This window comes from Dendrobates tinctorius, unplaced genomic scaffold (genome assembly GCF_039654945.1).
Source record: "Dendrobates tinctorius isolate UK_male_01 unplaced genomic scaffold, ASM3965494v1 ptg000060l, whole genome shotgun sequence".
Classification (NCBI taxonomy): Eukaryota; Metazoa; Chordata; class Amphibia; order Anura; family Dendrobatidae; genus Dendrobates; species Dendrobates tinctorius.
The window spans coordinates 43,409,164-43,423,635 of record NW_027361728.1 but is presented as its reverse complement, the minus strand read 5'-3'; the positions used below and the strand labels follow the sequence as shown (position 1 = coordinate 43,423,635).

Here is a 14,472-nt window from a genome sequence, read left to right as displayed (position 1 = left end):
GGGCCATAATACAGTGTGGGTTGTATTGTGGGGGCCATTTTACAGTGTTAGTGTTTCTGTAGGGGTCATTATACTGTGTTTATGGGGACATCATGCTATGTATACAGGAGCTGTGGGGGTGTCTTTCTGTTTACAGCAGAGCTGTGGGCCTACGATACTGTGTATAGGGGAGCTCTGGGGACATCAATCAGCAGGTGCAGAAATAAGAACACATACGACAGTAGTGGCTCAGTATTGTGGTATCAACAGGATGAGGCATTTGTGCAGGCTGGGAGTAGATGGGGACAGTGCTGGAAATATGAGAAGTCTAATGTGACTTTGTTGTAATCTCTGCAGCTAAGTCGTGGCTGGAAGAAGTTGTCATGTCGGTTTGGGCCAGATGGAAAACACTCAAAAATATGAAAGAGTCCATCAATGTCAGCTGTAAGTAACTTTATATAACTGCACTGTAATCACTTGTATATTCTGCAGGACTGGTATCTAGTCTACCGCTGCATATCACCATAGGGCAGTAAAATCAGTGTGCCAACAGAGTTGCAATCAGGGTTACCGGTTTGGGACCCACTCACATGTGTCGCGCCTTGTGAGATGAATCCCTAGCTATGCCTCTGTAAAGAGCAGTACAGTACATTGTAGTACAGGCAAAAAGTCTACAGAAGGGCCAATACAGTGCATATAGCAGTTGTAAACAGCAGTATAGTCCATGAATGACAGGTGCAGTTCATGAGTACAGAAGAGTACAAAAAGCAGGGGAACAAAGCAGTACAGTGCATGTAGCACAGCTATAGATCAGTACAGTGCATGTAGCACAGCTATAGATCAGTACAGTGCATGTAGCACAGCTATAGAGCAGTACAGTGCATGTAGCACAGCTATACAGCAGTACAGTGCATGTAGCACAACTATAGAGCAGTACAGCGCATGCAGCACAGCTATAGAGCAGTACAGTACATGTAGCATAGCTATAGAGCAGTACAGTATATGTAGTAAATGCAGAGAGTATAGGAAAGATGCAGCACAGAGCATACAGCACATGTAGACAGCAATACAGTATGTGAATTACAAATGCAGTACATGAGTTCAGTATAATACATGCAGCACAGGATTGGATCAATGCAGCATATGCAGCACAGGTAAAGAGCAGTCCAGCACATGTAGTACCAGCAAAGAATATAGGTAAGAGGCAGTGCAGAACATATAGCACATGTAGACAGCAGTAAAGTACATGAATTACTGATGCAATACATGAGTGCAGGACAAAGGCATATCTAGCAAGCTTCAGTTTTCCCCATTCTTCTGCAGCACATCCCAACACAGTGCCCTTAATAGTAGCTGTGTCTTTATATCGCTCCTGAATAAAAAATATATTGATTCTACTCTGTGCCCTTGAATAATTGCCCCCATTGTGCTCTCTTAAAAAAAGATGTCACACCCACTGTCTATCTTATGGTTCATGTCCTTCACACTGTCCTCATCTGTGAATGATTTCCTTCACACTGTCAACTTTTATGAGCTATTGTCTGCACTTATTAGCTATATCACCACACTATCCCTTATGTAATGTCCCTCTATACTGCCCAGTCTTTATACTATGCCCCCCTCCTCACACTTCAACCCCTCTGCATACTTTTCCTTAATTGCAGGGCCATTACACTGTCTCCCCACACTACCTCATCTTTATCCTGTCCCCTACACTATCCTTTCTCTATACTATGAACTCTCTCCCTTTTATCCACACTGTCCCCTAATACATTACTCCACCATGCTGTCTCATTACACGTTTCTCCCATACTGTTCCCTCACATATTTCTCTCCCCATACTGTCCTGTCACACATTTCTCCCCTTGTGCATTTCTTCCCATACTGTCCCCTCCTATAGTTCTCCCCCATACTGTCCCCTCACACACATTTCTCCCCCCGTACTGTCTCATCACATTCCTCTCTATACTGTCACCTGAATCTTCCTCCATACTGTCCTCACACACATATTTTTCCCCATATTGTCCCTTCACACTTTTTTCCTCCCATACTAGCCCCTCATACATTCTTCCTCCACTCACCATCCTGAACCCCTCACACTTTCACCCTCACCATGCTGTTCCTTCACAGTTTTCTACCCCCCATATTGTACTCTTTTTGTTTGCATCCCCATACTGTCCCCTCACACTTGCCACTCTGTACTGCTCCCTCACAATTTTCTCCCCACATACTGTCCCCTTACGTTACCCCCATACTGTCACATCACCCTTTCTCCCCCATACTGTCCCCTTGCACATTTTTCCACCACCGAATAAAACTTTTCTGTATCCTCAGATTCATTGGAGCGCTTACCTTGTTGCACACCATTATCCTCTGCAGTAACATCAGCAGTGTGATCGCCGTGACTGCATTATTGTGAAGGAAAATTGTGCAGAAACTGGTCATCACAGTGGGTAGAATGTTGGGTGACTGCCAGCTGCCACTCGTGGTCTCCCCATTAGGAGCATTGGTATTGCACCTGTTTACAAGGCCACCTATGCTATCTGCTGTTCACAATGAGTATTTCTTCAATTTCCTGGCATAGCTTTTGTATCTTTATCGCACAGAGGTAGTCTTCTACTAGCAAAGGACAATTATCTTTATCACATCCATAAATGAAGCAGCAGAGGCCAGAAGGAGAACTTATTCTTCACTGTCCAGGTCACAGTGATGTACACCACGATTAAGGACAGTTCTTTGTCAAAAATGTGTAGTTTTGCCCCTGGATGCAATATTTATAATTTACCTAGAAACTTTTAAACTGTACTAATAAATTGGTTAAGTTTTATACACAAACTGCTGGACACCTTCGTTTGCATTCTCAGTGAGGTACCCTTTAGTTATTTCCCATGCTTTTTATTTACTAATCACTCTGTAATGTTTTTGTATTACTTGTTAAATTTATTCTAAAGTCAAACAGTAGCAGTAGCACAATAGAAAAAGCGAAATGTAAAGACAAAATTCACTAATAAGTAGAGTTGAGAGACTTTGGTCGGATCGGGTTTCATGAAACAAAATTTGTTTCAGATGAAACTGGTCCGACTAGGGCAAAAAAAGTCGGAGTTTCATCCAAAACCCGACCCCAATGCAAGTCAATGGAAAATAACATTCATCCACTTAATGCCGACTTTTATTCCCCATTGACTTGCATTGGGGTCGGGTTTCGGACGAAACTCCGACTTTTTTTTTGCCCTAGTCGAACCAGTTTCATCTGAAACAAATTTTGTTTCATGAAACCCGATCTGACCAAAGTCGCTCAAGTCTACTAATAAGCAAACGGCTCAGGAGAGATTCCCACCTCTAACAGAAGGGTCAATATCTTCTCTTTGCAGAAGTGTCCTCATGGCTGAGAAGTCATTTGAAGCAGCGGCTTCGAACAAAAGGCAGCTGTCCCTATAAAATAAAGCAAATCATACGATATCACTGACACATCCGTGATGAAAATCCCTAATAAGATGTGACACAAAATTCTACAAGACAAATGAAATTGAGAAAGCGAAGCTGACTCCTGTAGCATATTTGATCTCTGCCATTCTAGGGGGAGCAGAAAACATATTTGATTCCAAGACCATTCTGAAAAGATAGCTGAAATTTAGTATCGAGTCACTGCTAGTTCTGAATAATATCATCTACCAAAAATCCAAATAGCATAGCTTGCTACTTGAAGCCTCAAAAGACAGTTTAGTAGAAAGGCAAAGATCATAGCATCTTCAGTCGTGAAAGCTACGGATACTCTTCTTATAGAAAGTCATATTAATTTCAGGGAACCTGCCATTTGAAGGTGAAATTTAATTTCCAGCATACAATACAAAGTACCATATAAAACTAAATATAAAAATCAATATTTGTAATAATATGCAATACATAAATGGAAGTCCATAAAGTCTAGTTAGTTTGATCTCTAATGTCCTAGATAATTTGTTACAATGTTTCCGAATAGATGAGATGTATCAGCGTTGAGTCCATAATATTACCTAGACTGGATAAAACTGTGGCAAACTTTCATATTCAAAGCAGTTGATATAGATAAGCTGAGTACAGTGCCTTGAAAAAAGATTAATAACCCATGAACTTTTCTACATTTTTCACGTTATGCCCACAAATATATTTAATTGGAATTTTATGTGATCTACAGTAGGAATGGTTTTCCTTTCATCATAGGCCTTGTTGACCTTTCTCCAAATGTAACCTTTATGGTTGTAGCCAAAAAATTCAACTTTGGTCTCATCACTCCAAATTACCTTGTTTCAGAATTTTTGAGGCTTGTCTCTGTGCTGTTTTGTGTATTGTAGGTGAGATACTTTGTGGCAATTGTGAAGTAATGGCATCTTGAAACAGCCACACTGCTAGTTTTCAGAGAGTCCAGTATTTCAGCTGATGTTATTTGTGGGTTTTTCTTTTTATCCCGAACAATTTTCCTGGTAGTTGTGGATGAAATTTTTGTTGGTCCACCTGACTGTGGTTTTGTTTTTACAGAGCCCCTGATTTTCCATTTGTTAATCACAGTTTGAACGCTGCTGACTGGCATTATCAATTCCTTGGATTCCTTGGATATCTTTTTGTATCGCTTTCCTGTTTTATACAGTTCAACTACCTTTTCCTGTAGATCCGTTGACAATTCTTTTGCTTTCCCCATGACTCACACAATCCAGAAACGTCAGTGGCTGAATGAACGATGCAAGAATCTGTCTGGTTCCCAGAAACTCATTCAGCTTTTATGCACACACACTGATTACAAGCAAACAGGTCACAGGTGAGGATGTTACCTTTATTATCCATTCAAACCTATTTGTGTCAACTTCTGTGCATGTTATCAGGCCAAAATCACCAGGGTATGTGAACTTTTGATCAGGGTTATTTGGATGCTTTGGGTTGTCATTATGATTTAAAATGAGAAAACACAGTAGTTTTTACAATAAATGGCTTCACCCAACCACTAACCATTAGTGGAGAAAAAGTGTTGGTGTTATTATTCATATTCTCTGAAAAAATGTCAAGAAAGCAAAAATTCTGCTGGGGTATGTAAACTTTTGAGCACTGTAAGTAGCAAGTGTTTGTGAAGTGTAGAGGAAATGATTAATGATTTTCTAAATATTTTAAAAATATAAATCTGAAAATTGTGATGTGCATTTTTATTCATTCCCCCTAAGTCAAAATTTTGTTTGACCACTTTTCACTGCAATTACTTCTGCAAGTCTTTTGGGGTATGCCTCTACCAGCATCGTATATCTAAAGGCTGACATTTTTGCCATTCTTCTTTGCATATTAGATCTAGCTCAGTGAGATTGGATGGAGGCAAATGTAAACAGCAATTTTCAGGTTTTGCCACAGATTCTCAATAGTCTCTGTACAGTGACTGGGCCTCTCAAATACATGAATGTGCTTTGATCTAAACCATTCCATTGTAGCTCTGTCAGTAGGTTTAGTGTTGTAGTACTGCTGGAAATTAAATCTATACCCCAGTCTCAAGGCTTTTGCATCCTCTAACAGGTTTTCCTCTAGGATTGTCTTATATTTAGCTCCATCCATTTCCCCATCAACTCTTACCAGCTTTCCTGCCCCTACTAAAGAAAAGCATTCCCACAGTATGATGCTGCCACCACCATGATTGACGGTGGGCGGTGGGGATGGTATGGTAAGGTTCTGTGTTAGTTTTCTGCCATAGTATTTTGCATTTAGCCCATAAAGTTTTACTTTGGTCTCATTTGATCATATCATCTTTCTCAACATGTTATGTAGAGGACACAGTTAGCATGTGGAAGAAGGTGCTCTAATCAGATGAGATTAAAGAAAACACCCTGAAAACACTATCCTCACCATCAAATATGTGGTTGTAGCATCAGAAGGGACAGGGAAACTGGTCAGAGTTGATGGGAAGATGGATGGAGCCAAATACAGTTAAATGTTGGAGAAAAATCAGCTAGAGGCTGCATAAGACTTGAGACTGAGGTGTTAGTTCACGCTCTAGCAGGACAACGACACAACAAACCTACTGCCAGAGCTACAATGGATGGTTTAGATCAAAGCATATTCATGTGTGTGAATGGCCCAGTCACAGTCCAGACTTAAATCCCATTGAGAATCTATGGCAAGACATGAAAACTGCTGTTTACAGATGCTTTCCATCCAATCTCACTGAGCTAGACCGAGTGTGTAAATAATAATAAGCAAGCATTTCAGCCACTACATGCGCAAAGCTGGTAGAGACATGCTGTAATGACAGTGATAGGAAGTTCTACAAAGTGTTTGCTTAGGGGAACTGAATACAAGCGCACATCACAATTTTCAGATTTTGCTTTTAAAATATTTTAAAAAACACCAATCATTACCTTTATGTTTCATAAATTCGCGGGACTCATTGTTGGCATATCAATATCACATAAAATCCTCAAAACATACATTTAAGTGTATGAGTATGAGTGTAAGGTGAAAAAATATAAACCAGTAAATGAGTTGCCATGGTAAGTACACCCATCTCACTTTCCCTAATTTTACGGTTCTGACATTGGACGTACTATTCCGTCCATGTGCCCTGGGACTTAATGCTCATGGACGGAATAGTGCATCATAGGCGATCAGCCGCGCTCTCGGGGGGAGCGTGGCTGATCGTGGCCAGGTGACAGCTGATTCTCACAGCTCACACCCAGCACTAAGTGCCAGGTGTGGTCACGGACCGCTCCCGGCACTTTAACTCCCGGAACACTGTGATCAAACAAGATCGCAGCATTCCGGAGCTGGCACACGGCCTGACAGCCCCTTCTACCTTTGGATCGGAGACCCCACGGCATGACGCGGGGTCCTGATGTCGTCATGACGACATCCGGGTCTCCAGATCTGAGAGACATCCTGTCATGCGCAGTGCATGTCAGGAAGTCTCCGGTTAATGTGCAACTCCGTGCAGCGCTGACAGTTTCTATCAAATGCAGATCTGCATGCTACAGTTGTGGCCAAAAGTATTGACACCCCTGCAATTCTGTCAGATAATACTCAGTTTCTTCCTGAAAATGATTGCAAACACAAATTCTTTGGTATTGTTATCTTCATTTAATTTGTTTTAAAATGAAAAAACACAAAAGAGAATGAAGCAAAAAGCAAAACATTGATCATTTCACACAAAACTCCAAAAATGGACCAGTCAAAAGTATTGGCACCCTCAGCCTAATACTTGGTTGCACAACCTTTAGTCAAAATAACTGCGACCAACCGCTTCCGGTAACCATCAATGAGTTTCTTACAATGCTCTGCTGGAATTTTAGACCATTCTTCTTTGGCAAACTGCTCCAGGTCCCTGATATTTGAAGGGTGCCTTCTCCAAACTGCCATTTTTAGATCTCTCCACAGGTGTTCTATGGGATTCAGGTCTGGACTCATTGCTGGCCACCTTAGAAGTCTCCAGTGCTTTCTCGCAAACCATTTTCTAGTGCTTTTTGAAGTCTGTTTTTGGTCATTGTCCTGTTGGAAGACCCATGACCTGTGAGGGAGACCCAGCTTTCTGACACTGGGCCCTACATTATCCTGCAAAACTTGTTGGTAGTCTTCTGACTTCATAATGCCATGCACACGGTCAAGCAGTCCAGTGCCAGAGGCAGCAAAGCAACCCCAAAACATCAGGGAACCTCCGCCATGTTTGACTGTAGGGACCGTGTTCTTTTCTTTGAATGCCTCTTTTTTTTCTCCTGTAAACTCTATGTTGATGCCTTTGCCCAAAAAGCTCTACTTTTGTCTCATCTGACCAGAGAACATTCTTCCAAAACGTTTTAGGCTTTTTCAGGTAAGTTTTGGCAAACTCCAGCCTGGCTTTTTTATGTCTCGGGGTAAGAAGTGGGGTCTTCCTGGGTCTCCTACCATACAGTCCCTTTTCATTCAGACACCGACAGATAGTACGGGTTGACACTGTTGTACCCTCGGACTGCAGGGCAGCTTGAACTTGTTTTGATGTTAGTCGAGGTTCTTTATCCAACATCCGCACAATCTTGCGTTGAAATCTCTTGTCAATTTTTCTTTTCCGTCCACATCTAGGGAGGTTAGCCACAGTGCCATGGGCTTTAAACTTCTTGATGACACTGCGCACGGTCGACACAGGAACATTCAGGTCTTTGGAGATGGACTTGTAGCCTTAAAATTGCTCATGCTTCCTCACAATTTGGTTTCTCAAGTCCTCAGACAGTTCTTTGGTCTTCTTTCTTTTCTCCATGCTCAATGTGGTACACACAAGGACACAGGACAGAGGTTGAGTCAACTTTAATCCATGTCAACTGGCTGCAAGTGTGATTTACACTGTGTTCCAAATTATTATGCAAATTGGATTTAAGTGTCATAAAGATGTAATTTTTTGTCTATCAAATAAACTCATAGATGGTATTGTGTATCAGGGCTCTTTGGATCACTGAAATCAATCTCAAATGCCTGTGATAATTAGTTTACCAGGTGAGCTCAATTAAAGGAAAGCTACTTAAGAATGATGTTCCACATTATTAAGCAGGGCACAGGTTTCAAAGAATTTAGGAAGTAAAAAGGATCTCTCTGCTGCTGAAAAGCATCAAATAGTGCAATGCCTTGGTCAAGAGATGAAAACATTAGATATTTCCCCAAAACTTAAACGTGATCATTGTACTGTTAAGAGATTTGTGGTTGATTCTGAGCACAGACATGTTTGTGCTGATAAAGGCAGAATGAGGAAGGTTTCTGCCAGGCAAGTTCATTGGATTAGGAGAGTGGCTGCTAAAAAGCCATTACAAACCAGCAAACAGATATTTAAAGCTGCTGGTGCCTCAGGAGTCCCTCGAACCTCATGTGTAGGATCCTTCAAAGGCTTGCTGTGGTGCATAAATCTACTATTCGGCCACCCCTAAACAGTGTTCACAAGCAGAAATGGTTGCAGTGGGCCCAGACATACATGAAGACTAATTTTCAAACAGTCTTGTTTACTGATGAGTGTCGAGCAACCCTGGATGGTCCAGATGGATGGAGTAGTGGATGGTTGGTGGATGGCCACTATGTCCCAACAAGGCTGCGACGTCAGCAAGGAGGTGGAGGAGTCATGTTTTGGGCCGGAATCATGGGGAAACAGCTGGTAGGGCCCTTTAAGGTTCCTGAAGGTGTGAAAATGACCTCTGCAAAGTATTTAGAGTTTCTGACTGACAGCTGTCTTCCATGGTATAAAAAGCAGAAACGTGCCTTCAGGAGCAAAATCATCTTCATGCACGACAATGCACCATCTCATGCTGCAAAGAATACCTCTCAGTCATTGACTGCTATGGGCATAAAAGGAGATAAACTAATGGTGTGGCCACCATCTTCCCCTGACCTCAACCCTATAGAGAACCTTTGGAGTATGATCAAGCAAAAGATCTATGAGGGTAGGAGGCCGTTCACATCAAAACAGCAGCTGTGGGAGGCTATTCTGACTTCATGCAAAGAAATACAAGCAGAAACTCTCCAAAAACTCACAATTTCAATGGATGCAAGAATTGTGAAGCTGATATCAAAGAAGGGTTCCTATGTTACCATGTAACTTGGCCTGTTAAGCTATTTAACTCCAAAATATCCTTTTTGTTCAGTGAATGTGACCTCCTAATGCTGCAAATTCCACAAATGAGCATTTTCATTTCTTTAAAACATATCAAATGTTTAGAAATTCTACTGTGCCTAATAATTTGGAACAGTGCAATTTGAGTTTTTATTCATTTTGGAGATTATACTGTTATTATTGGGAGGTTTCTTCAACAAAATTTGATGTATACTCTAACCGTATACTTTTATTAGACTGACTGTCATTTGTACCGACTAATTAGGAAAATCAGAGAAAAATATCATTTGCATAATAATTTGGAACACAGTGTAGTTATTGCCAACACCTGTTAGGTGCCACAGGTAAGTTACAGGTGCTGTTAATTACACAAATTAGAGAAGCATCACATGATTTTTCGAACAGTGCCAATACTTTTGTCCACCCTCTTTTTTATGTTTGGTGTGGAATTATATCCATTTTGGCTTTTGGACAATTCTTTTTGTGTTTTTTCATTTAAGACAAATTAAATGAAGATAATAATACCAAAGAATTTGTGTTTGCAATCATTTTCAGGAAGAAACTGAGTATTATCTGACAGAATTGCAGGGGTGTCAATACTTTTGGCCACAACTGTCTAGAAGCAATCAGCATGCACAAAATGAGTGTCCCATAGTGGGACACAGTGTAAAAAAAAAATGAAATAAAAAAAAATTAAAATAATTGCAAAAGTATTTAAAAGAATAATAAAAACTAATAAAAAATAGATATTTATTCTATCATTAAATCAATATTTGAATTAAAAAAAAATCTAAACAATAAAAGTACACATATTTAGTATTGCCGCATCCGTAACGACCAGACCTATAAAACTGACCCACTAGTTAACCCTTTTAGTGAACACCATTTAAAAAAAGGCAAAAAAACCAATTCTTTATCATCATACCGCCAACCAAAAAGTGGAATAACACGCGATAAAATATAAATAAACGTGGTACCGCTGAAAACATCATCTTGTCCCGCAAAAAACAAGCCACCATATACCTCCATCACCAGAAAAATAAAAAAGTTATAGCTCTCAGAATAAAGCAATGCAAAAATAATTATTTTTTTATTTAAAATAGTTTTTATTGTATAAAAGCGCCAAAAGCTATAAATGAGGTATCGCTGTCATCGTACTGACCCAAAGAACAAAACTGCTTCATCAATTTTACCACACGCAGAACGGTATAAACGCCTCCCCCCAAAAGAAATTCATGAATTGCTGGTTTTTGTTCATTCTGCCTCCCAAAAGTTGGAATAAAAAGCGATCAAAAAATGTCATGTGCCCGAAAATGGCACCAATAAAAGCATCAACTTGTCCCGCAAAAAACAAGACCTCATATGACTCTGTGGGCCAAAATATGGAAAAATTATAGCTCTCAAAATGTGGTGATGCTAAAAAAATTTTTTTAATAAAAAGTGTCTTTTAGTGTATGACAGCTGCCAAACATAAAAACCCGCTATAAAAACCAACTATAAATAGTAAATCAAAGCCCCGTTTATCACCCTCTTAGTTAGGGAAAAGTAATAAAATAAAAAAAATATTTATTTCCATTTTTCCATTAGGGTTAGGGTTGAGGCTTAGGGTTAGGGTTGAGGTTAGGGTTAGGGTTGAGACTTAAGTTAGGGTTACGGTTGAGGCTAAAGAAAGGGTTAGGGTTAGAGTTAGGGTTGGGGCTAAAGTTAGGATTAGGGCTAGAGTTGGGATTAGGGTTAGGGGTGTGGTTAGGGTTATGGTTAAGGTTGAAATTAGGGTTAGGGGTGTGTTGGGGTTAGGGTTGGAGTTAGAATTGGGGGGTTTCCACTGATAAGTCACATTAGGGGCTCTCCAAACGCGACATCCTGCTGATCTCAATTCCAGCCAATTCTGCCTTGAAAAAGTCAAACGGTGCTCCTTCCCTGCTGAGCTCTGCCATGTGCCCAAACAGTGGTTTACCCCCAGATATGGGGAATCAGCATACTCAGGACAAATTGCACAACAACTATTGGGGTCCAATTTCTCCTGTTACCCTTGGGAAAATAAAAAAATTGGGGGCAAAAAGATCATTTTTGTGAAAAAAATAAGATTTTTTATTTTTACGGCTCTACATTATAAACTTCTGTTAAGCACTTGGGGGTTCAAAGTGCTCACCACATATCTACATAAGTTCCTTAGGGGGTCTACCTTCCAAAATGGTGTCACTTGTGGGGAATTTCCACTGTTTAGGCACATCAGAGGCTCTCCAAATGCGACATGGCGTCCGATCTCAATTCCAGCCAATTTTGCATTGAAACGTCAAACGGCGCTCCTTCTCTTCTGAGCTCTGCCATGCACCCGAGCAGTGGTTTACCTGCATATATGAGGTATCAGCGTACTCAGGACAAATTGTACAACAACTTTTTGGGGTCCAATTTCTTCTGTTACCCTTTGTAAAATGAAACAAATTGGATCTGAAGTAAATTTTTTGCGAAAAAAAGTTAAATGTACATTTTTTTTAAATATTCCAAAAAATTCCTGTGAAGCACCTGAAGGGTTAATAAACTTATTGAATGTGGTTTTGAGCACCTTGAGGTGTGAAATTTTTAGAATGGTGTCACTTTTGGGTATTTTCTATCATATAGAACCCTCAAAGTGACTTCAAATGTGATATGGTCCCTATAAAAAATGGTGTTGTAAAAATGAGAAACCGCTGGTCAACTTTTTGCCCTTATAACTTCCTAACAAAAAAAAAATTTGGTTCCAAAATTGTGCTGATGTAAAGTAGACATGTGGAAATAGTTATTTATTAACTATTTTTTGTGACATATTTCTCTGCTTTAAGGGCATGAAAATTCAAAGTTGGAAAATTGCAAAATTTTCAAAATTTTTGCCAAATTTAAATTTTTTTCACAAATAAACGCAAGTCATATCAAATAAATTTTACCACTGTCATGAAGTACAATATGTCACTAGAAAACAATGTCAGAATCACTGGGATCCATGGAAGCATTCCAGAGTTTTTACCTCATAAAGGGACAGTGGTCAGAATTGTACAAATTGGCCTGGTCATTAACATGCAAACCACCCTTGGGGGTAAAGGGGTTAAGATGATCACAGACTATATGTACAAAATAGAGAATACACTGTTAAACATTACTCACCCACTTTTCACAGTTTCGTCCATAATGAGTCTCATCTATCATCTAAGAATCAGAAAAAAAATAAGTCATGACCATTTCTACTTTGAGAAAGTTCCATTTACATGTGAACTGTACTTTCAACAAACTTTACATAAATCAATAGTATAAACCAATATAAGAAACTTTGTAATATATCTCATCCATGAAATTTGCTTCTTTCTCCATCTAGAGTCTCTTACTCTCTCCCCGCATAAACTAATCATTCACACTCAAAAAACATTTCATATCTGTTTTGCACAGATCGGTCTTGCTCAAGACAAGTGCCAGCACAATGAGGTCTCAGCTTACACAGCATTGCAAACTTTTTGTAGAGAGTAGTGATGAGCGAGTATACTTGTTGCTCGGGTTTCCCTGAGCATGCTCGGGTGATCTCCGAGTATTTTGACGTGCTCAGAGATTTTGTTTCTGTCGCTCAAGCTGCATGATTTATGGCTGCTGGACAGCCTGAATACACATGGGAATTCCCTAACAAACAGGCATTCCTCACATGTATTCAGCCTGTCCAGCAGCCATAAATAATGCAGCTGCATCGACAGAAACTAAATCTCCGAGCACGCTAAAATACTCGGAGGCCACCCTAGCATGCTAGGGGAAACCAGAGCAACAAGTATACTCGCTCATCACTAGTAGAGAGGAAAAAAGTGGAGTGAGAAAACAGACTGAGTGACAGAGACCTTTCTACATTTTTATTTAGCTTATTCCAATTCAGAATTCACAGCTACACTGCTTAGTACAGCTATAAAATATCATTTATGCCTCAGCTGTTTTGGTCTGTTTGATGCCTATGAAATAAAGCAGGAATACCTATCTACAATAACTGTCTGTGTGCTGTGTATACGAGACATCATGACAGCTTGTCTCCACTACACCCACTAGTTCAGAGTCAATTGCAAACTATAGATAGAACCTGCTGAGTAAAAAAAATGGTGAAAAGTCATGTACAAGTGCTTCTCACTAAATTAGAATATCATCAAAAAGTTAATTTATTTCAGTTCTTCAATACAAAAAGTGAAACTCATATATTATATAGAGTCATTAACACCAGAGTGATCTATTTCAAGTGTTTATTTCTGTTAATTTGACGACTATGGCTTACAGCCAATGATAATCCATAAGTAATTATCCCAGTAAATTAGAATTAACGAAAAACACCTGCAAAGACTTCCTAAGCGTTTACAAATGTCCCTTAGTCTGTTACAGTAGTCTCCACAATCATGGGTAAGACTGCTGACTTGACAGTTGTTCAGAAGGTAGTCATTGACACACTCCACAAGGAGGGTAAGCCACAAACAGTCACTGCTAAAGAAGCTGGCTGTTCACAGAGTGCTGTATCCAAGCATATTAATGGAGAGCAGTGGCGTAGCGTGGGGGGGGGCGGTCCGCCCCTGGCGGCACGTGTGTGGGGGCGGCGCGGCAGCAGCAGCAATTCCTCTTTGTGGGAGAAGCGCGGAGGCACAGTGCAGCAGCAGCAGATTTTGGCGGCGAGGGCAGGTGGGTCACGGGGTGCCATGCTGGATCCACCCCTGGCTGCTGAGATCACTGGAGACATTCAGGGCAGCGGATCAAGTGCACTGTCCTGTAATCGATTGCCGAGCGCCTGGAGCTGCCAGCCTGTATTTATTGGCCGTGTGTCTGGGGAGGCTGCTGCTGCCTGCTTCATCCATTTCTCTGGGTTTGACCAGCTGTCCCGGGCTAACCCCTGCCTGGCTCTGTGCAGATCATGGAGGAAGTGGGAGCTGGATTAC

At 40.5% G+C, this 14,472-nt stretch overlaps 1 protein-coding gene across 1 annotated transcript in view; it reads right to left on the bottom strand.

Annotated features, from left to right (window-relative positions):
* Window positions 1-14,472, bottom strand: part of LOC141092600 (transient receptor potential cation channel subfamily V member 6-like) — a 189,628-nt gene that overhangs the window by 145,190 nt on the left and 29,966 nt on the right. The window contains exons 2-3 of the mRNA XM_073578928.1: window positions 12,689-12,730; window positions 3,317-3,411 (exon numbers count right to left, since the gene is read on the bottom strand). Coding sequence (XP_073435029.1) covers window positions 3,317-3,411; window positions 12,689-12,723 — 130 coding nt within the window. The 5' untranslated portion in view covers window positions 12,724-12,730. The remainder of the gene's footprint in view (window positions 1-3,316; window positions 3,412-12,688; window positions 12,731-14,472) is intronic.